This window comes from Juglans regia, chromosome 5 (genome assembly GCF_001411555.2).
Source record: "Juglans regia cultivar Chandler chromosome 5, Walnut 2.0, whole genome shotgun sequence".
Lineage (NCBI taxonomy): Eukaryota > Viridiplantae > Streptophyta > Magnoliopsida > Fagales > Juglandaceae > Juglans > Juglans regia.
Window position 1 is genome coordinate 19,625,056 of NC_049905.1, and position 23,923 is coordinate 19,648,978.

At 33.5% G+C, this 23,923-nt stretch overlaps 1 protein-coding gene across 1 annotated transcript; it reads right to left on the reverse strand.

The window, feature by feature from the left end:
* Positions 1–478: 478 nt before the first annotated feature.
* LOC109007341 (protein CLT3, chloroplastic) lies at positions 479–12,199 on the reverse strand. Its single transcript, XM_035690384.1, has 11 exons — positions 12,177–12,199; positions 11,648–12,078; positions 7,295–7,440; positions 6,788–6,825; positions 6,098–6,213; positions 5,058–5,157; positions 4,932–4,967; positions 4,369–4,419; positions 4,116–4,239; positions 1,910–2,035; positions 479–980 (listed from the first exon to the last, which is right to left on the reverse strand). The coding sequence occupies exons 2-11, from the start codon at positions 12,070–12,072 to the stop codon at positions 832–834; spliced, it is 1,311 nt and encodes a 436-aa protein (XP_035546277.1). The 5' UTR covers positions 12,073–12,078; positions 12,177–12,199; the 3' UTR covers positions 479–831.
* Positions 12,200–23,923: the final 11,724 nt, after the last annotated feature.

Here is a 23,923-nt window from a genome sequence, read left to right on the forward strand (position 1 = left end):
GAGACGACGGACCTCTCAGAGCAGTCGGAGGAACAACAGAATCCATTCTATTGTTCTTAGCCATTTATATTAATGTAAAAAACCGCTTCTTCGATCTGATGGCGAAGTTGACGTTGATTGTGGAGGAGGGCAGTGATCTGAGACGACGGACCTCTCAAAGCAGTCAGAGGAACAACAGAATCCATTCTATTGTTCTTAGCCATTTATTAATGTAAAAAACCGCTTCTTCGATCTGATGACAAAGTTGACGTTGGTTGTGGAGGAGAGTAGTGATCTGAGACGACGGACCTCTCAGAGCAGTCGGAGGAACAACAAAACGAGGAACCGCTATATTGCATAGATGCAAAAATGGTATCTTAGAGAAGGAGCTTCCATGTTGGAAATATCTCCCGCAACCTCAAACTCATCTTCTTTTTATTTTTTATTTTTTATTTTTTTTAATATAAAAAACTAAGGGGTACGCAAACTTGCCACGGTATTGTTTGTCAAATGATGTCTAATTTAATAGACATCTCATCTTCTTTTTCTTTATTTTTCCGTACACTTCTTTATTTCTTGAATCCCAATCACATCCCTTCTCAAGGCATTACAATATAGATAACACCCCCTCCCCCCAAAAAAACAAAGAAAAAAAGAAAAGAAAAAGTCTGAAATCGTACTTGCTTGGGCATTATTTGCCAGAAACGCAAATTACATTTCCGCCTGCAATGAAAATCAGCATTCCTCATCCTCTTCCTCGCTTGAGCTAAAACCAGAAAGCAGGGCTAGCTGGAATTGTCTGCTACACTTTGATAGCAACAATATTGCTGGTAATATAAGGATCATCATCATCTACTCGGAAGTGGAAACAGTCGGTGTCCATGCATAGATGAGCAATCCCATAATAAGAACGATGGCTCCTGCAACAAAGCCTGCCGGAAGGGATGATCCAACTCCAAGGTATGGTAGCGGCAGCGTGAACACATAAACAGCTATCGGCACTGCCATGTAAACCCAAAAACAGACCGACATATTAAGTAAATTCATCCACAAATTACAAACCAATAAGTTGTATTTTCAATAATGTGTAGAACTACAATAGACTAACGTTGCTTCACACAGAAGGCAAAGATATTCTTTCTCATCTGTCACCACTTTACCCCGGTTTGATTTCCTGAGTAACCACTAGATTCTTTTCTAAGGGAGAGATGGATTTGTCATGGAAAGTAACCTTTCATTACGTCTCGAGTGTTCTGTCGTTATTTGATTTATCAGGGCAGAGCTGGAAATTTTAGTCATCATCTTGAAGCAGACTCCAACACGAGTAATTGCACACATATTGTTGTCTTGTCATAAGAATTCAAGCAGACAGGTTTTTAGGATGGGTAAAAAAAAAAAGTAGTTGGGGGCGGATTGAAATAAAATCAGACCAGATATGGGTTAAAATGCCAATAGAATCGGAAATGTATTTGTTTGTATTATAATTAGTTGACAGTTGATGTTAGTTCTGCAATGCTTAATGGAGGATGGAGACACTTTGTATTACGTGAATGTTAGGTTAATTCTCTAGAGCAAAACTCAACCCGATCTAAACAGGCACCTTTATGCCTCGTTTGTTTTTACAAGTGAGATGACTTGAGATAAAAGTTGAAAGTTGAATAAAATATTATTAGAATATATATTATTTTTGTTTTGGAATTTGAAAAAGTTGAATTGTTTATTTTATTTTGTGTGGGAATTTGGAAAAATTATAATGATAAGTTGAGAAGTTTCCTGAAAACAAACGTGGCCTTAGCCTCACCATCATCTCTGATGCTAATCAAATCCATTGTCAAGAGAAATAAGTCAAACCATGGAAAAACTAAGCCACAGCTTGCACCCTCTAGGACAATTACTGCAGGCTAACCTTCTACAAGACCGAAGGACATACCTGAAAATGTAGAAGCAAGGCAAGACACCACAGCAGAAGAGATCTTGAGCAGATACAGCAATGATATGTTAAAGCCCATATTGACAGCAACAAACAACAAAGGTAGCAGTGGAGCACCTTCACATCCTGCCAACCAAATTTGAATGTAATTGAATGAAAATCACTCCACTTAAAATGCAACCTCAATATAGCAGAAAGGTAACTAAGGTAGGCAGAATGGTAATCTGGATATCGGACCATGCCAAATATACCTAGTTGCACTTCTATCTCGTCAAATCTTACATACTGGTAACATAAACTTTATTTTTTTATTTGTTGATTATTAAGAACAATTCATTCATGCTCTGGAAACATAACCTTTATGAATTACTACATTTAAATTTAGACCTAGTTGCATTTCTATCTCCTCAGCATTGCTAGATCACTATAATGGGTCACTGCTGCCACTATGCATCCATATCACAATTGATATACTGTAAGCAATTCTAAATCTATCTTTCTCAAATTTCCCTATTTCTTATCTATTCATTTATTTTGACAAGGGGGTCACTTCCTGGACATCCCTCATGAGAGGGGGCAAATGCCATTAGGCTGCACCGCCATATTACATGAGTTTTTGTATTTAATAGAAATGTTTTGCGACCAGAATTTTTTATTTTAATGAACAAACACATTCATGTACTCTTCTCCAACTCATTCAAGTTTACTAATTGTTCATGCCATTGAACAATACTCAGCCTTTTGGAATCTAGACCTTATTATCTCAAAAGAGAGGACCTACTTTGACGTAACTAGAACATAGCAAGAATGGAGGGATATGAATAGATGCTGAATCAGATATGGATAGGAGCTTATTTTATGAAATGCTTGAGCACCATATTCCAAATGAAAAGAAAAAAGAAAAAAAAAACCTTTAGCAAAATGACAACCATCTCAGCTAAAAGAAGTGGGACTCAATCCAAAAATTTTTTCAAAACATAATAGTCTAGCAGAACTGTGGTCTGTGGGAGCACTTAGTTGCATATACCATATCAGTTGGGCAAAACTTCAATATTTTCAAATCCCGTATAGACTCAAAACTGTGGAAGCACTCGGTTCCATATCATAATTGATGAATATGGTCATAAAGCAGCAGAATTCATGATAATATTGACAAGGATTTTTTAATTCTAACTCTTGTCAGTTTATAATCAGGACAGGATAGATACTCGTAAATGATTTCAAATGGGTAACCAGGTCAAAGGAGAAGACTCATAAAAATCATCATACAGTGGTGTGGTGCTCAAAGGAGAAGGATCATTATCGAGTTCTGGTCCCACTTACATGTGGGCCCGGGAGGGCTGGTTACGATATGCTTCTATTGTACATCAGGTTGCCGCTTCTAAGACTTGAAAGCAGGCAGTTGTACTTGACCAACTGAGGCTTCTACCATTACAATACACAATGGCTGCTGGTTTTCACAAAGTGTAGAAAAAATATCATTTTCTATGTGATCCTCCACCTCAACTTATGTCCTATAATTGATACAATCAGGGGTGGATATGAAGCCACATTTTTATAATTACCTAAATATCTCTTAGATAATAGTATCTCAAAATTCTAATCTTAGATACCTCATAAAACATTAATAAACTCCTTATATTATACACAGAATCTTTTGTTTCAATGAAATGAAATCAGGAACAGGGAGTTTATTAATATTGTCAAGTGAGGTGTGATTCATTATAGTATTCTGCCAGTATAACTGAATGGCATAAGGATGCAGCCAGGCCATACTGCTGGAGAAAATAAAACTCAAATAAAAGTAAGCTCACAAATTCACTTCCCCTAAGAACCAAACAGTAGCATAATGGTTGTGTTATGCAAGTGAAGTGCGCATCATCATCTAGCAATTATCGGTACAAACATGTGGTTAGTGAAAGACTTTTTCTTCCTCTTTTGTTGTTAGGGATTAAACAGGACTCTACTAATAACTTGGAAGTACAGCCTTGTATTCCATATGGAAAATGAGGGTAGGTGACCCGTAATGCCCAATAATCAATTAAAGTACTCTTTGAAAATGAAGCCTAAAGTCAGGGTAAGAGCTGTGCTGCAATATTTTTTGTTCCTTTTATTTAACCATAATCAGACAAATTAGAGCAGACAAGGAGATAAGAGTAACAGAACGACGTACTGAAAAACAACTTGCCAACAAATTCTAGCTTACCACTTGACAAAGTACCAATGTTTAGAAAACAGGCTGCACCATCTTTGAGATAGTTTGGCAGTTGACTAAAGGGGATGCCCCATAATTTTGATAAAAATGGTAGGAGAAGGAATATAAAGAAGGCCTGCATTAAACATATATCCAGCATATTATTTCCAATCGGGTTTTATAACAAAAATAATTTTGAAATAGAGAAATTAGTTCTTCTATGAATGTAAGAATCTATATTTTCAGTTCACTACAAGATACCTACTTGGAAAGCAGATCCGTAGGAATTTATAACAAATAGGTCTACTGAACCTCCCTGTAAAAGAAACAATGGAATCATATCAATATTGCTAACTCTTTTTTTTATTGGTCATATCAATATTACTAACTATTGAAGAAATAATTAATAAATGAAAACATGGTGGCAAGTTTATACAGCACACTTTGCCGACATGCACAGAATTTTGGTAACTTTGGAATCTTGCATGAGAGTAAAATTGATTCTGTTTAAGGATCCATGAGTCATTTCATCTTGCCATGAGCATGTAAGATCACTTTTGGTCTTCTAAAATATTTTACCTTTTCGTTATATTGTGTCATCATTTGGTGGGGGGTTTTATTCAGTGTTATAAACCCTTTTTTCATGCCCCAATCCAGTTTCAAGAAAATAAATGTAGTTTAAAATTGAGCAGAAACATTTAGGTTCCTTGTTACTGCAGAGCAATACAAGGTAGAAACTGAGAGTCTATAATCTTCAGGAACATTTGGAAATGAGAATTCACAGCCAATCAGGAACATGTCATAAAAAGAGTCTATAATCTTCCATACCTTCAAATCCCGGGCAGCGTCCAAAAAGATTACTTCCTACAAATGATAAACATGCTGCCAGTTACTGCAGAGAAATACAAGGTAGAAACTGAGAAAGTTCAATAATCGTTCAGAACAATCAACAACCTTCAGCACTGTATCGGCAGCTTGAAATAAAAATGAAACTATCATTAAAAGGCTCCAAAATATACCGGCTTCCTTTAATGATTGTCCAGCACTAGATCCACTGCAGAAATAAACAGAGGCAAGCAATAAAAATTAATAAAATATCAAAGGCACCTGTAATAACAATTCTTGCAAGCCAATGGATTTTAGGGATCTAATTCGCAAAGATTTAACAGATTTCCATATGTGGTGTGCTTGAAAGCAGTAAACTGTTCATAGTACACATCATGTAAATTCAATATCATCGATCAAGATTTTAGCATAACATTAGTTCCACATCACATACTCAAAAACAGGCCAGGCTCTACTTAGCTTGCCCGAGATATTTTATAGTTTGCTTCTCAACATAGAAGTGAGAACAAGCTCCACCTTGGAAGGCCATACAAACAGAAGGTGGTAGTCCATTATTCTATGGCTATAACTACAAGTTGGATTCTTATCTTTCCATAATTCAATACAGAATCCACTCCAAGTATTCTCCTTAAGCTTTCTCCTTAATCACTAACAAAGGACTTGACTATGATCCGTGTAATGCATTGATTAACAAGATAAAAATAGGCATTAGCTTTAGTTCACCTCAAATATTTCGCAGGACTTCAACTATATTACTGAGAAAAAGATTCTGCTATTTTAGCCAAAAGGCAAAGATGAAAACCCCATCTACTGACTCCACAGCCAACCAGTGTCATTAACACTGCGAAGCAGTTTTAAATTGTCAAGCTTTTCATTCCACAATCTCCAGCATACCTCACCCACATTTGGGTCCAATAAAATCTTTCTATGTGCATGTCATTAAATTTAAATTCCCAAGAACTTGTACAATCAATAAACTTGAGAGATTTGGCCACAATTATAAAACTGACCCAAGCCTTTTGTTAAAACCTATTTTTCAAGCTTTATGATCCTTAGTGAAGCAGAAAATAATTGTTCATAGATGAGCCTCAACATGAGGCCATAAATATAACTGTGCGGGTGTATGTAGGTATGTATATATAACTTACCTTGCTACAGTTATGATTACACCAAGTGCTACAAGAAAGCATCCAAGAAGTTGGTTTGCTCTATATCTTCTTCCAAGGAAAATAACTGACAGAAGAATTTGCCACACAAGAAAAGTCTGCAAAAGAATTGCAGGATATCAATTATTCACGTTCAATATTACCTTCCAAAAAAGAAAAGTTGTTGGCTGATCTTAAGCAAGCATGAGCTTGTGGGCATATAATACTAGATATGTGTAGACAAATGTAGGACCAGAACAAAATCATTATCCGATATAATATTTTCATATAGTGCCTCAAAACCCAATGACCAGACTGGTTATGGGTTATGCCAGAGAAATAGTTTTGCCACAGGACTGAATGGATACAAGGTTCCTGATACGACCTGGTAGCATATAACAAGTTATGTAACATTTATATCATGCATCACATTAGTGCAAGTATTAACTTAATTAATTTCTATAATTTCAAAATATGCACATGCACTTCTACTTTTATTCTCAGTTTCATATTTTCCCTAATCAATATGCAAATGATCCATTTCATTTCTGGTCAAGCAAAATGAACTGGTTGGATTGAACAATATGTTTCCAACAGCAATATTAACAGAGCACTACCAAAATAAAATTTAGTGATTATTCACCTTGGAATTAGAAAACAGAGAAATAAGAAGTTATTAAAAATGCCTCTTACCTGAGACAAAATTGGGATCGATGCTCCAGAAAGAATTGCTGATCCAAGGAAGGGAAAGAAATAAAATATATGAGATTTTAATGACTTTATCAAGAAGAAATAGCTAACTATCACACTAATGTATGAACAGATTTAATAACAATCATAAGTGGTTAGACAGATTAAAAGTAAAAATAACAAACAGCATTTACAAAGAGAACCACAAGCCCAAATAGAGAAGCCCCAAATTCGCAACATTTGAGATTTGCTGTATGCACTCAAACTACAACTATTGCTTGAAATAAATATGGCTCCAATGGCTCCATAATAATTACTTGACTAACTAGCCGTTTATGTTTGAATTTTCACTTTTCAACTGACTGGAATATTTGACTAAAAGATGGAAGTACGTATAAAACATCAACAGCAAAGCATTTTCCATTTAGCAACTAAGTTTGTTCAGAGATGAACATCCAATGAACCAGATAAAACTGGGAACAAAGAAGAAGCGTGATGAAACGGCCTTACCTCCAGCTGCCATTCCTGTAGCAGCACCGAGGGCCTCCAAGAGACCAACGGCAAGGAATGGACCTTTCCGCATGGAAAGCATCTCATCTGTAACAATGCCAGCTTGGTACCGGAGATACAATATAGAGAAGTAGACAATTACATATCTGGAAAACACAATTTACAGTAACAAATAAGTTAGTCCACATTAGTGAAGGCATCCCTAGAGTAATTTAATAATTCCATAAAAAAAAATTAAAAAAAAAAAACTGACAACCTTAATTTAGTAATGTTATACACCACACTTTCATCCTTGTAAGGTGTGACGCATTTATCACCATTAAAATGTATCACATCTTACATAATGAGATAAAAATAGGATGGTAATGTAGTGTATAAAAATTTCCTTAAATAAAATAGTTACAGCAAAAGAGGAGAGATGTCGAGCATAAGAAATAGAATCCAAAACGAAGAATTCAAATTTTTATGTATGGAAACTGTATCCAATCTATATATACTTAGCACAGTTGAAGAATAATTAAAAACATAAGTAGTAAACGTTTCCTACTTGAGATTTTCTTTCAATTGTTTTCAAAATATTAAGGTTGTACGCATAGTCGCATACAATACCTTTGTTGCAATCAAATCACAAAAACGCCATTGGGTTTTTGGTATTTTGGTGAATTATATCGTTGACTCTTCATGGTGAAACTTACAAACTGATGAACAATTTGTTTGTGAAAAAGTTGCTAAAATTGTCAGGTGCAACATTCAAATTGCCACATACTTTTTGACCAGCACAAGCACTCCCTTTATTTAATTTCTTTTTAAGGGAGAGTGCCTAAGTATTATTTGGAAGAGAAATACTTCTTTTGCGGACGCTTGAAGCGATTCTTTTCTTTTTGCCGGACCACACATAGAAAGCCAAGTCGACGATCTACGTTTAGATAGTGAGAATATCTAAAAAATTGAGAATATTTGTAAATAATTATAAATAGATATTAAAGTGAGTTTATAGATCTCATTAAGAGTATTTTGAATTATTTAGATGTATAAAATATATTGAGTTATTGACTTTTAGATAGATAATTGAAAAAAGTATAGATCCCATTAATAATTATTATTTTTTTAAAGATGATTTTATTTATATATAATAGTGATAAATATTATAGTGATTTTATTTTTTATTTATATTTAATAGTGATAAATATTATAGAATATTTGTAAATAGTTATGAGTAGAGATCGAAGTAGATTTGTAGGTCCTATTAAGAGTATTTTGAATTATTTAGATGTATGAAGTATGTTGAGTTATTGACTTTTGAATAGATAATTAAAAAAAATATAAATTCTATCAATGATTAATTTTTTTTTTAATAATAATTTTATTTATATATAATAATAATAAATATTATAATAAAAAAATTTTGAAAAGATCTTAATACGAAGATAATCGATATGTGGAATATTTTGATCGGTACGAGAATATTTAAGAAGTGATAGACATCTTCGCTACCCGAAGCAGCGGCGAAAAGGCAATCAGAAAAAAGTAACTCGCAACTCGCAAGCCTCAATTCAAAAGACAGTTTGCCACGTGGTCCTCCACCATAAAAGTCGAAAGAAAATGTTTGGTGGGCATCATATGGAATCTACCAGAACCACGAGCTGTCGACGTTGGATACTTTTGTTCAACTCGGGCCCACCACTCATCGGATGTATGGTTTCCATTCCATTGTAGTAGAGGGTCCACCCACTCAAAACTGCTCCACGCCGCAGCGTCTTCATGTTTTTCTCTGTTGAAGTCTCCCAAAAGTTATTTCCTTCCCAATCTAGCTGACACGTGACTCCACAGCGAAGGGAATCTCTCTTTTTTTTCCTCCATTTATTGCATTTTAAATTTTTTGTTTGTTTCCCTAGGTAACATCAACATGATTGGTTTCACAATTATTACGGATTCTTTGACAACATAGATGAAATGAGAATCATTCTAAAATTTTTCATAATTTTATTTTTAATCATTATTTAAATATAAATAAATAATTTTAAATCTTTTCATCCGATTATTATAATTTTTTTAAATTTTTCAACAAAACACAAAAATTAATACAAATTTTTCATAATAAAAATAATATTTAAACAATATTTTTATTTTATAATATTTTTATTCAATTTTTTTTTTCAAATTTCAAGATCTAATAAAATCTCTTAACTCAAATCATTATATTACTATTTAAAAATTATTTAACTATTATTCATAAAATAATGATTTCTATCATTATATTACTATTTAAAAATAATGATTTCATCACATTACTCAAACATAAAAATCAATTACTCGATTGTCAAGTCAGTGAAATCAGATCGTATGGATTTAGCTCTCTTAAATATTTAGTTCTACTCAAAAAAATTCATTCCAACAATTATAAATACAGTAAAATCCACTTTACAGATCCCATTTAAAATCTAGAATGAAGTAATAAATTTAAGAGACATATTATTTGCCTTCCATATAGTCGCTAAAATGTTATACTCACTATATTCGATATCAACATAGCCTGTAGGCTCACACAAATGAACGCAAGTTATTGATTTGGTCACGGCGCCGGGGGCGGCCGCCCACCGGTGGAGTAAAAGACAATTAGAAAAACAAGAAGAGAAATGAAGCGTGCAGAACGTGAATATTTTAAATAAAATAAAACAAAAAAAAAAATGGCTGCGAGCAAGCCATACGTTGCAGCCAACGTGTTTGGATCTAGTGGGTTGGTCTGGTCGTACCCGCAAGAAAAATCCAATTTGTCTAATTCAGGTGATTAATCTTATTAACAGAAAGAAATCACGACACAATCGCAACAGTGGAGTAGTGATGGTGTTGGTGTTGATGTGTGGCTCGAAAAATCAACCATAAAGGGCTTTTCAGCTCTGTCAGCTGGATCATGGATGGGTGGATTGGGGTGGGGTCCTTGAGTTGGGTTCGCGGCTGTGTTATTACGAGCATCCTCGTTCATTATGCAAATACAAAGTAATAATTTGAATAATATCATTTTATATTTAATTATTTTATTCAAAATCTAATCTCATATTAAAATAATAATAATGTTTTTTTAATTTATTTTTTTTTATATTTTACAATTCTATCACTCATATATTAATTAATAATCAAATTATAATTAATATATAAATGATAGAGACAAAATATAATTAAATACCAGAACCATATGTGTTTCAGATTTTTTTTTAAGTATGGGTGAACAAAATTAATTAATAGCATAACAATAATTTAATGTAAAATAAATTCAATGCAAGACATTTAACCAACGACGACAATACTTCAAGTGCAAAGTGATAAAAAGAGACGTGTGCAACATAAAAAAACTCATTTTTCATAGTTTTGGTCTAACTATGGTAAACATTAAATATGAGTTGAGTGGTTTGGATTCAGTAATAAATTGATATGAGTTAAGATGATTTATAAATAGTAAAATAAAAAAATTATTTTGAAATTTAAAATAGTTAAATTATTTATTATATTTTATATAAAAATTTAAATAAATTTAAATAATAAAATGAAATGAGATGATGTAAAATGTGTTGTTATGAATTTTGAATGTAAACCGAGTTACTTTATTGTAGTTAAAAGTCTTTTCTTTTTTATTTTTATTTTTTTACAAGATATGTTAGGATGTCAAAGTGAATTGAGTTGAGTTGAAATGATAAAATATTGTTAGAATATTATTTTTTAATATTATTATTATTTTAAAATTTAAAAAAATTAAATTATTTATTATATTTGTATTAAAATTTAAAAAAATTATAATAATTAATTGAGGTGAATTTAATAACCAAACTATATAATCTAATGCAGTAAATTTTTATGCCGCCAAACTCATCCTTTTATTTGCATTTACATACAACAGTGCTTTAGACTTGATAGGTGCGCACGAAAATCGAAATACCAAAGCGGCAGACATAGCAAACCAGAAAAAAGATATTGACCAAAAAAATAAAAAATAAACGGATAGAGAGAAGTTGAAGGTCGAGAAGCTTGATCTAAATCCCCTGCCATTTTCTTAATTTTTAGGATGTATTTGGATGTTGAAGTGAGTTGAGTTGAGATGAGATGATAAAATATTATTAAAATATTATTTTTTAATGTTATTATTATTTTAAAATTTAAAAAAGTTAAATTATTTATTATATTTTATGTTAGAATTTAAAAAAATTGTAATAATGAATTGAGAGATGTAGCCTAATCTGGTGGTCATGATTCATTAAATTTCGAAGTTTTTTCTAATTAAATAGCATCAAGCTAAATTAGCTAATAACTAATCAATAGCACTGACTAGAGAGAGAGTAAAAATGGGTAAGGTTGAAGTACCCGAAAGTGGCGAGCTGAGCGAGAAAGAAGGGGTAGTGCTTGAGAGGAACCAAGGCCAGCTTATACATCACACGATTCCCTACTCCCATCACCACCGTCACCGCCGCTGCTACCGCTATCTTCACCGTCCGATCTCTGCTCGTAGACTCCTCAGCCTCCACCGTCCGATTCTCCGCCAACGAGTACGAACACGGGCCCACCGCCTTCTCCTCTCTACCTCCCCCTTCCGATCTCTCCCACCCCCCTCCGGATCCCACCGCTTCCACCACCAAAAGCCGCGATCTCAGCACGATCACCGGCCGTTGTTGATTCAAGTAATTGCGAGGCAACCGCAGAATCTCTGCGGTCCGTGATGACTGCCGCAGACGTATCGTCCGGTCAGACACAACCGCACCGGCGGTTATCCGGCGACAATATGACGCCATAAATTGCTGTAATTTGGAACAATTAACCCAAAACAAGACAAACCTTTTCTCCACGCACAGAAAATGTGTGTACCGTGGGTGAGGGAGAGAGTCGGGACACTCACCGTGCAGGATGAAATTATGAAATCCCAACGCTGCCTCAATAATGAGTCCTCTCCTTTATTTATTATTTATTATTACGTGCATGCGACGATCAGATACGCTCAACTCTATCGGGACTCGAAACGGGTTCAACGTTTGATTCGACAGAATTTCGGCACGTTTATCGACGAGGACATCACCCAGTTTGGAAAGTGAAAGCCAATGAGATGCGACAAATTAGGCAGGTATGAGTGGAGTGACACATAAAATTTTTATTTTATTATATTTTTTAAAAATTTTTATATTAAATATAATTAATAATTTAATTTTTTTTAATTTTAAAATAATAATAATACTAAAATATAATATTTTAAATATTAAAATAAAACATAAAATTCTTATATCATCTCTCAAATCTACCCTTAAGAGAAAATTTAGAGTAATAAACTAAAACCTTTGAAGATAACCTTCAAAGTAGTGAAAAGAGATAGAAAGAATGTCAAAAAAAATAGTCTCGAATTTTACTTAGTGATTAAGAAAGTATTTTTAAATGATATTGTGAATTTTTTATTTTTTTAAAAAATATTTATGATGATTAAAAAAATACATGAAAAAAAAAAGTGAAATGCACTATTCGGTGAACTCATTCGGACTACTTTTTCAGTGACTGTAGCAGAGCTCAAAAAGAAATGGAAGTTTCAAATCTATATGGAGGCTAGTATGTTATCAGACTACTTCACCGCTATTCATAAATATTTTATTATTATTTATAAACTATAATTTATTATTTTGTTATTATAGAATATCTAGTTATTATTTATAAATGATTTGATTTGAAATACCTTAGCATCAAACGGAACCTTGAAGAAATACAACAGCTCATAACCAAAACAAGAGAGACGTTAGCATTTTCCAGGATAAATCCTTTTATTTTCACAAAACTCCATGGATATTGATGACTATTGTATTATAAAACTTAAAATATCCTGATGTTCACTTTGGAATCTCAATAATTTCTAGAATTTAGAGTAATTCGTTTGCATATACTCAAGTTTCTTCCTTTCTTCTCTCCTTTTTTTTTTTTTTTTTATTTGTCAAATGACTTACAATCTATATACCCACAACTTTACTTGAGATGATTAGATATACGACTTCTACTTTTCTGAAAACACAACCCCATCCTCTTCTTTGTTATAGTAAAGGAAGAATATATTGTTTGAACTAGAGTAATCAAAGTTAAACATACGGGTGTCAATATGTGACACGATTCATTAACTCAACATGAACACTACACGATAATAACATGTTTGGATTTAAGTCAAAACGGATTGACCTGTTAAGACACAATTGCTTAATAGATTAATAACGGGATAACCCGTTTTAACCCGTTAAGACACGATTACTACAATTATACCCTTATACCTAAAAGTAAAATTGTTGGAGTTTTAATTTCGATATTTTTATTGTTTGGATTGTAATTTCGATATTTCGATTACTACAATTATATTTTTTATAGATATTATGATTTTAACATTTATATAAAATTATGTTAAACTTAATTAGGTCAAACGGATTAATTTCGAATTTGTTCAACCCATTTATATAAACAGATTCAAATTGGTCAGGTCGGGTTGTGTTAACCTATTTTGTAGTTTTCACTAACGGGTCAAAACAGATTGACATGACATCACCCGTTATGTTAATTTGTCGTGTTAGAGTAAGAGATTTTGACACGATAAGCTTAACAGGTTGTGTTCGGGTTAATTTACATGCCTTAACACGACACAAACACAATTCATTAACACGATTTGACACCCCTAACATATACTAATTTCTCAGTGACTCTTTGATGTTGTTAACTAAAAGAAAATTTATAGTGTAAAAGATACAATATTCATGAAGGCAAAAGATCCGCTCAAATCTCTTTAATTGTCTTAAAAGCGCAAAGGGTATGACACAAAAACACCTAATGTATATATTAAATCAAATCACGTCATCTTATAAAAAAAAAATCATAAACAAACTATTTATCTTATAATAAATTTGTAACTTTTAGGATAGACAATAATATATTTAGGACCAATTTGTTCCCGGATGAAGTATTCATTGACTAATATATAAGTCTGTCTCGTCTCGTCTCTTTTGAGCAAGTGAAGAAATCGGTGCTAGTTGCCATTGGGGTGAAGACGATTCCTTTGTTATGGCATCTATTACCGCTTGTGAATCTCCTTCCAAAATTGATTGACTTTTTTGTAGATGATTTGCCATTTGTGTTGCCAGAATAGCTGTTAAGGCCTCTGGAAAAGTGGGATTGATGTTTTGAATTTTAGAGGTCCATACCTCTATAATACTTCCTTATGAATCTCTACATATGGCTAAGGTGGTTGAAAAGGATTCCCGAATTGCTGCATCCAAAGAGAAGCTCCAATGGTGAGGGGGAGGTTTGATCCAGCTTTCTTTGAGAATATTTTTCGTCTTCTATTTTCATGCTTGCTTATAAGCTTAATATGTAGTGTTTAGCTGTAGAGAATGCTTTTCTAATGTTGAGGATGCATCGTTGTGAATGATATCATTCCTCTTTCTCCAAATGAAATCCATTGTAATTACTGCAAAAAGTTGAAAATGATGAACTTCTGCTTCATTTAATCCAAGTTTGGGAGCTGGATTTAGTATTAACTTTATCCATTCTTGCATAGTTGTAATGGGGAGTGATGCCAGATTTAGAGGCCAACTGCTATATTTCCACAAGATTCTAACAACAGGACATTCCACAAAGAGATGAAACAATGTTTCCTTGATTGCATATTGGGCAGTTTACTTCTTGTAGATTCAGAATTATTTTGAGTAGTTGAGCCCTGGCAGAAGGATATCCCATACAGCTTTCCAGAGTAAAAGCTTGTGACGATCATGTATTTTTAGTCTCCATAGTTTTTTTAAGCTGGAATCTGGGAAGTCTTGAGGCACTGTAATCTCTGCATCTTTTGCTGTCATATGATATGTTGTTTTGACTGAGAATTTCTCATTGTGATTTGGGATTCATATCAATTTGTCACTTCTTTGGTTGTTTTGGGCAAATGGAATTTTTTTTATGAGTTCAAAACTTTTTTTATTAGGAAAATACACCTATCTCAGAATTAGTATGCACACTCTGTGCCGCAATGGGTAGCGACTGAAATGAATTTTGGTCGAATATCCCTTATTAGTATTCCTAATTGTATTCTATATATAGATAGTGGAAATGATCCTCTCTGAACAATGTTGTATCTTTTTCTATAATTTTATATAACATATGCTTGATGAGAAAAAAGAAGAAGAAGTGAAGACACATTTTTACAACGATCACATGTTTTCTTTTTTTGACACAACGAGCACATGTTTAAGGGATACATGAAAAAAAATTTAAATTAAATTTCTAAAATATATGTTTATCACATATTTAAAAAATATTTTTTATTTCTATAAATAGGCTGGTCATGTTTGGGAAGTGAACTCATCTCAAAACTTTTCATAATTATTTTCCAAAGATCACTCAAAGACAAAATATTTTTTAATTTTAAATTTTTTCATCTAATCATTACCTAATCATTATCCAAATACAAAACTCAATATAACTTTTCAAACTTAAAAACAAAACATATAAAAAAATCCAAAACAAAAAGAATATTAAGAAATTATATTCAAACAAATTTTCAACTCTATAATATTTTTATTCAATTTTTTTTTTCATTTTCCAAAACCTAATAAACCATCTTGACTCGAACCATTTTACTACGATTCACAATTTCACATAATCCTAATATCATATCATTACCCAAACATGCATTAAATTTCTAAGAAAACTTAGGTAAAGTTTGTAAAGGTGGAGTACAAACAAATTTGACATCATAATGATTATATAGATTTTTTTTTTTTTTAAGAGAAATGTCATCATTCATTCATTTATCAAGAAAAACTTACATCCATAATAAGATACATGCGGGATATCCTCATATCAACTATTTGGAGCTCAACCAGTACACTACTGAATTGGTTTGGACTTTACTGCTCTTGCCCGTACTCTCTACAGACAAACTTCCAAGAGACATCACTCTGCCTAAATAGAAACTCAATCACACTCTTCATAGAAAGGAAAGACTCAACCTCTATGAACAAACCATCAAATAGGCGAATTCATTTTTTAATTTTATTATACAATAAAGAAAATAAGAATGAAAAATGATGGATTACAGTTTGGACGAACTCTAGTAGACTTTGACGGCATGTGAATGCAACAAGCTTGTCTCTTTTCAACCACAAAATTCAAATATGAAAGATTTGGTGGTGGCGATTCCAGTGATCTGGTGTGTGTGGTGAGAATAATTGTCGAAAGGGATGGCATGTGAGGACCACGCACCATGATTTTTGCAAAACTGCCACTATCCTCCAAACGATTTGCGTCCTAAGAGTTTTCTTGTACTGCGTGTATCACTTGAGAGTTGCAGGAAAACTATAGATCTAACTTTTTTGGCCTTGAAGGAAGAAAAGTAAACTAAGAAATGAGGGAAGAAGATGGAGAAAGAGGAGGATAAATGATAGAAGGAGAGGGGGAAGGAGGAGGATCCTCCAGCAAAATTCAAATCTGTGAGTTTTTTTTTTTTTTTTTAAGTGAAAACGGTTTTTTTTAAGTGAAAACGGTTACATATTTCATTCCAAGTAAATGATTTTTTTTTACTTATATTTTCAATAATCATTTCTTTTTTCAGAATCTAACCGAAATATCGGAAATTCTGTCAAGCTATCATTTCTACAAACTTAGTTCTCCCACTAAAATTTTCCCATGACTCAATTGAGTTAATGAACAAGCTTCATTTTATAAGTTCCTTGTGTGATACTAAAATTTGTCCATGTGATTGACAAAAACAAATATGATTTTTTAAGATGACTTTGTTATTGGATGCCAAATATGTTGAACCATATGGAAAATGCTTAGTCTACTGATTTTTTTTTTTTACTTAATGATTAAATAAATATTTTTAATGAAGTTGTGAATTTTTATTATAAAAAAATTAAAATTTTTTTTTTTCATTTGACCTTGTCATTAACTTCTCTCGTGCTACACCTTCCGTGGGCGTACCATGATCCGAACCATATTAAATTACCGTAGATTAAAATTTGGATGACCCCATAACAATTATTCCGTTGAATACCAATTTTTTATGACATTAAATATTTAGAGTAATGCTACGTACAATCTCCACTTGGGGACTGCACATGTAAGCTTGAATAATTTTGTCTTTAAAAACTTTTTAAAATTACAATAATATCCCTTTCAAATTACAATAATTTCTATTTAATGAAACATATCAATAGGTCTGCACATGCAGTCCTCAAGTGATGACTGCAAATAGAATTTCTCGAATATTTAAGTGGTTTCGCTAGCATTTGGCTAAACGGATACCGTTATAATATCAAAAAGTCTAGGCGCAGTCCGTTCGTGCAAGCGCCATGCAAATGACACTGACGTGAAAAATTGAAAACGACGTCATTTTCAATTTTCCACGTTTTCAATTTTCCATTTCCCCATTTCCCCCCATTTCCCCCTTTTCTCCCTCCTTCTCTGTGTTTCGACCTCGATTCCCTCCTTCCTCTCTCATTCCTTCCTCTCTCTGTGTCGCTCTCTGTTTCTCACCCCAGCTCTAGTGCCCCTTCCGTCATTCGTCTCTATGTCGCGAGCTCCAGAAGCCCCTTCCTTCCTTCCTCTCTGTATCTCGTTGCGACGAAGCTCCAGTTGACCCTTACGTCATTCGTCTCACTTGAAGCCCTTCCATTTCCCTTCATCTCAAGTTCTCACATCCCTCAAAGATGACCCAGTAGACCTCCCTCCCTCCTAACCCTAACTCAGCCCATTTTCCTTCATCCCGAAACTCTAACCCTAACCCTAACCCTAACTAGCCTCTTTCCCTCATCCCGAAACCTAACTCTAACCAACTAATTTCTCTTCATCCCAAAACCCTAAACCTAGAAGAAGGTGATTAAGGAATAAGGAAGAGACTCGCCCCTGTCCGGTCCAAGTTGAAGGCAAGTACACATCCTTTTCAATTCCTTTTGTATTATGTTTTTTTATGGTGTTTTTAGTTTAAAAAATTATATTTGGCAATACGAGTTCACACTCACACAACATCACATGTCAACACAAGAAAACATGTTAATACAAAACTCTGATAATGTTTTTGATGTGCTAAGTCGTACGTTCATGTGCAGAATCTACATATATGGGGTTGGGGTATGCATTAATTTAATCATATAGATCATTAGGTTTGTCAGATGTTTGCATGCACTTTCCCGTAATTAACCCAAGCATTATATTATCATCATACAGACTCTAATGCCATGGCCATACCCGATTATTATATATCTAGCTACTTTATTGAGAGACTTTCAAAAAGCAAGTCTAATTCATTTATGTCTTCTTTGCTTAGCAAAGTTTTGTGACGACCCATGTGATATTCAAAGTACCAATTTATATATAACCATCCTTTTTAGATGTTTAGAAATTATTGTTATTTTTTAATTTATCTGATATCATCTAATGTTATTTGAAAATGTCTGTGTAAGTTGTCTTGCCAACCGGGAAGCTTACCAAACAACCGTTTGGTTTATCATACAGTAGTTATTTTTATACTTTTGTTCTTATTAATTCACTCAAATTGTTATTTTGTTTTAAACATTTTAATAGCATGGTTGAAAGTGCATTAAATTCTAATATAAAATGCTTGAAAACTTGATATGGTGGTGTCAAATGAAATGACGATAACTCAAAAAATGATGGATATTATTTATCTTAATTTTCAATAAGAATGGTTGATATGGGGCTTGAGTTTGGTGGGAGCATATATATATATATATATATATATGGTTGACATGACACCACACCCCGGCCTACAGTCTCTTTGAGTTAGGGGCTCGAGTTAGCCAATGACACCAGCAATATTAGCTAAAATTTAACATTATATCTTTATCTTGTAATTTCTGGTTGACTTCTTAAACTTGATGATTTATTGAGAAAATTAGAGTATTTATTGAGAAAATACTCTAATTTATTGATTTATTGAGAAAATTAGAGTATTTATTTATGTGTCTTTTGATATGTAAGTATTTCCATTGTGATTCTGGTTCATGTTAGAATGTCGTCGTCATTACTGTCTTTTTCATCATTTAGCAAACATACTTTAACATCTCCCTTGTGCTTCTGTGACATTGAAGCTATATTGAGATACTCAAATACTAAGGCAAATCCTGGACGACCCTTCTTCGGGTGTCCAAAGTACAACACGAAGGTAACTACATGACTTGTAATATAACGTGTTTAATGATATGATTAATATTACGTACATCTAACATTTGAATTGTTTTTGCATGCAAATATCAGGGATTACCATACTGTAAATATTTCAAATGGGCAGATAGTGATCAAGACATAGAGCTAGAAGAAAGAAAAAATAAACTGTCAAGGAATGAGGAAGAGCTCGAGAAGAGACTCAGCGATATCGAAAATAAAGTAACTGAGCTCCTTAAGATAGTGGATGACATTAAGAAGATAGAGATCGTGCTATACAGTATATTTGAGGAGGTTCGGAAAAAGGAGTTTGTGCTTCTTGAGAGAGAAGCTGTCCTAAGGCGTTCACGCACGTTATCCCTGGTGTATTTTGGTCTTTTTGTAGTTATTTTTTGTTATTTATACTCTCGGTAGTGATTTATGTTACATCTTATGCGAAATTTGTAGTTTAAATGTTATTAGTTATTTAGTATTATAAGTTATTAGTTATTTAGTGCTGTAAATATTTAGTTTAAGTGTTATTAGTTATTTAGATAACTGAATTGTAGTTAAAGTGTTATAAGTTACTTTATTTTTTTATTAGATTTGTATAATTAATATTATTTCTATGGATGCTGTTTGGTGGAGACGAGAGGTTTATTCATCTTGACGTTGAAGCCATTTGTGTTTCTATTGACCTGAGGCAGGGGAGCTAACCCCAAATTGTTGAACGAACAATTAAAGGAATCTTCTCCCAAATTGGTTTGTGTATGTAAGTTAAGGAATGTGACTAAATGGAAAAAGCTGGAACTCGACTGGTTGGCCAAATGCAAAAATGAACCCAACTATACCAACAACACAAAAAGCCATCCTACTCAAACAAAATACGCATACTATTTGTGTTTCTATTGACCCGAGGCAATTGACCATTGAAGCCATTTGTGTTTCTATTAACCCGAGGCAATAGACCATTTGTCTTTGAATGTACCTGATATACTCTTATTTTGGGCATGGCAATATAATCTTACTCAAACTTGTTACATCACTAGTAATATAAATAATTATAAAATCTTTCACCCTTCCAAAAATAATTGGAAACACTATCACTTTTCAAGCTTTGTGAATATAAAATAATTACCTAAAATAATTACAAAACATTAACCACCAACCTTTCTTCTTACAAAATAATTACAAAAACTCTTCAATGCCTCCAAAGTTGGATGTATTGCTCGGGATATTGCAGTATATTGTTTTTGCCCACCTGAAAGTTGCATTCCTCTCTCACCAAACTGCAACAAAGGCTCTCAATTACTTTTCTTTGCAATGTATTTTCTGTAAGTGATTATTTTCAGCCTTCAACAGTTCCATAATGTAAATATCAAGGAGAAAATGGCTACTCAAATCCTTGAGATTTCTTACTAGTATTTTTTTTTTTCCATTTTCGCACTTGTACCTAGAATGAAGTTATTAAAATTCATTTGAATAAGTAGTTAAGTACGTGAAGAACAATCCAGAGCAATTGACTATCATATGGCACAAAAATAACATAATATCATCTTGGGTATCTTGTAAAGCTTGCAAAAATTAAATTTCAACATTTTTGCACCGGTTGTGATCCATCACAATTCAGGGAGGTCCGGTCGTGCGCCATCGAACCCAAAAAATCTGTTACCATTAATAGACTAAATATTAATATCATCTAGATATTACAATTAAATTGTGTAAAGTTTAGAAATATTACACTTTCTTGACTACCAATCACTATTTCTTGGTGTTGGATTCCACTATTGTCAATTACTGAGTTGTCTATAACAGACTATTTATAAATAACAAAATTCTTAGTAAATAGTAAAGGCAGGACAAGTGGACATCTCAACTGAGACGAAATCATAGTTTGGCTTATAAATAGATCTATTTTTTATACCTGCACTTGTTCAAGATTGGTGATATCTATTTCTGATGTCCCAAATAAACTCATGCGCATGTCCATGGCTGGTGTATCTCCGACGTTGAAACTTTCATCTCGCTAATAATAACGTAACAATTAAAAATACTTTTTCTTCTAAGTTTACATTATAAAACTAGCACACATTCACACGTTAAAGGAATCACACTTTAAAGGAATCACACGTTTATTTTTAATTCTCCAAATGTTAAAACATTCACCTGTTTAAGTTTTCCTTTGACTTTGGCTTTCTTCTGTTTGGCTTTAACCTTTCACATATCTGTCTCCATCCTAGATGCTCTCCTTAGAGATGAGGGTTTTCATTTCCCTCTGACAACAAGTGGACTCTTGACTTGTTGTGAACCATCAACTGCAGTTGTGTCCACTGTCATAAAACCAACATTCGAATCTGTTATGGGCAAAGAACTGTTAAATACGACATCATTAAAAAATAGAAATTAAGTACTTTTTTTTCATAAGTAGAAATTAAGTACTTAGAAAGAATTAAACTAGATTAATAGACATTAAAAATCGTCGCCTTCGAACCAGTTTGGGTCAAAGATCTTTTGCGTGTTTGCTCGCGATAACATTCAGTCATATCATGTATCATCTTCTTTGCATCTTCGAATTGCTAATTAGGATCCGCCGCATATGTAATCATCCCATAACACATATTCAACAGAATTGAATATCTATTACCATTTGGCATCTGATCCCCTGCGTCATAGCTACTACAGATTAACGTGCATATCCTCTTGATGTCCTTCCTCCATCGGTCTATAATGTACCGGTGTGGCAATGATTTTATACCGTTAGATTTGAATAAAGCCAAAATATGCCTATACAGTATCCCCTCATTTGAAATAACCCACATGAACACTTAGCATTATAGTCTTCTTCATTAAAGTTCACTGAATATGTAACCATTTAGTGAACTCCTCAATACGAACTTTATATTCTACCAAATAACTCTTCATTAGACCATCCGATGTAAGTAGAGATAGATCCAAATCGAGCACACCTATTACTTGCTGCTAAACTTCCCTAAATTTAGCGTTAGTATACAACTCTTGGAATTTCTTTTCAATTGGAGATCTAGATACACAGGGAATGACCTGGCTAAATGATTGAAATTCCGCATGATTTTCATTCTCAATTTTCTTCCTCAGCGCACTGTCAAATTGGTCGACAAACTCCTTCAAGTTTGTCTTTGAATGAACATAATCGTAAAAAAAAGCGTTCATACTCTTGCTGTGCTAGGTTGTACTCATTCCAGCCCAAAAGTACTATTTCAGGAAAATTGGTACCCAATTCTCCCGCTCCGCATATAAACTCTTCAACCATGCATTCTCATTTAAGTCGTATGTGTTAATAAACTCGGCCCAACATTTCTCAAACTCCTTAATAGTTTGTGTGTCGTACACACATTTTATCAGTTGAGTTTTCAGCCCACTTTTGTATGCAGCATATGACCCAAGCTTCTCAGGGACTTTCTTCAGTATATGCCATAGGCATAATCTATGTTGAGTTTCTGGAAAGACAATAACAATTGTATTTTTCATTGCTCTGTCTTGATCAGTAATAATAGCCTCTGTAGCTATATCATCCATACACTGCAATCAAGTTTAGAATAACCATGTAAAGATCTCCGTATCCTCATTGGAAATCAACTCAGCCCCCAAAAGAATCGACTGCCCGTGGTAGTTTACACCAACAAATGGTGCAAATGGCATCTCATACTTATTCGTCAGGTATGTAGTGTCGAATGTAACTACATCTCCAAAATATTAGTAGGCTGCCCGACTACGTGGATCTGCCCAAAAAATATTTTTTAACCTCCCATCATCGTCTAAATCCATCAATGCAAAAAATCAATTATTCTTGTACTGCATCCTCATAAAATAATCTCAAAGTGCTCCAGTACTAGCTGCGCCAAGTCATAGATGTCGTGCTTTGTCGATGTAATTGCAACAATCATTTTCAAAAAATGGGAGGTTCTCAAAGCCACTTGTGCCAATGACAAGAGATCTGTAACTCTTATTTAGTCAGATGCCAGCTAAATCATTTGTGTCTAGGACTCTTTAACGGACTCACTCACTTCTCTATTACATTGAAAGAAGCAAGATTTCATTGGGCTGAGGCCATGATTATGTGTATTATGGACTGTTGTCAACCGCATCTTTCCCTCGACTCTTAAGGCATTAATCATTGCCTTATAATTCGTTTTTCCTGTCGGACGTGGGTTGGCGAGATTGGAACTCTTAATTCTGGCCTTACCTCCTCGTGCACAACCAAGGGTGACATATCTGACACTCTGATCCTCTGACCTCTCTCTCCTTTGTGTCATCATCCCAAACCCACATTTTTTACCATAATGCTTATAATAGCTGAACAAATCTTCAAACGAATTGAACTCCATCCCCGACTTTGGTTCCTCAATGATATCATCACCATTCGACGATGGCACTACCTGTAGTGTACCGGTAGTGCCATCGTCAGTTTCTCGTTCATCTGATCTATCAAACAAAATT

Bases quoted from the DNA above. Each gene is read 5' to 3' on its own strand.
- LOC109007341 (XM_035690384.1), bottom strand. From the start codon at position 12,072: ATGGCGTCATATTGTCGCCGGATAACCGCCGGTGCGGTTGTGTCTGAC. The intron at 6,214-6,787 runs GTAAGAGGCATT...ATTCTTTTGCAG, and splicing joins CGATCCCAATTTTGTCTCAG to ACTTTTCTTGTGTGGCAAAT. The intron at 981-1,909 runs GTATGTCCTTCG...TTTACATGGCAG, and splicing joins CCTTGCTTCTACATTTTCAG to TGCCGATAGCTGTTTATGTG.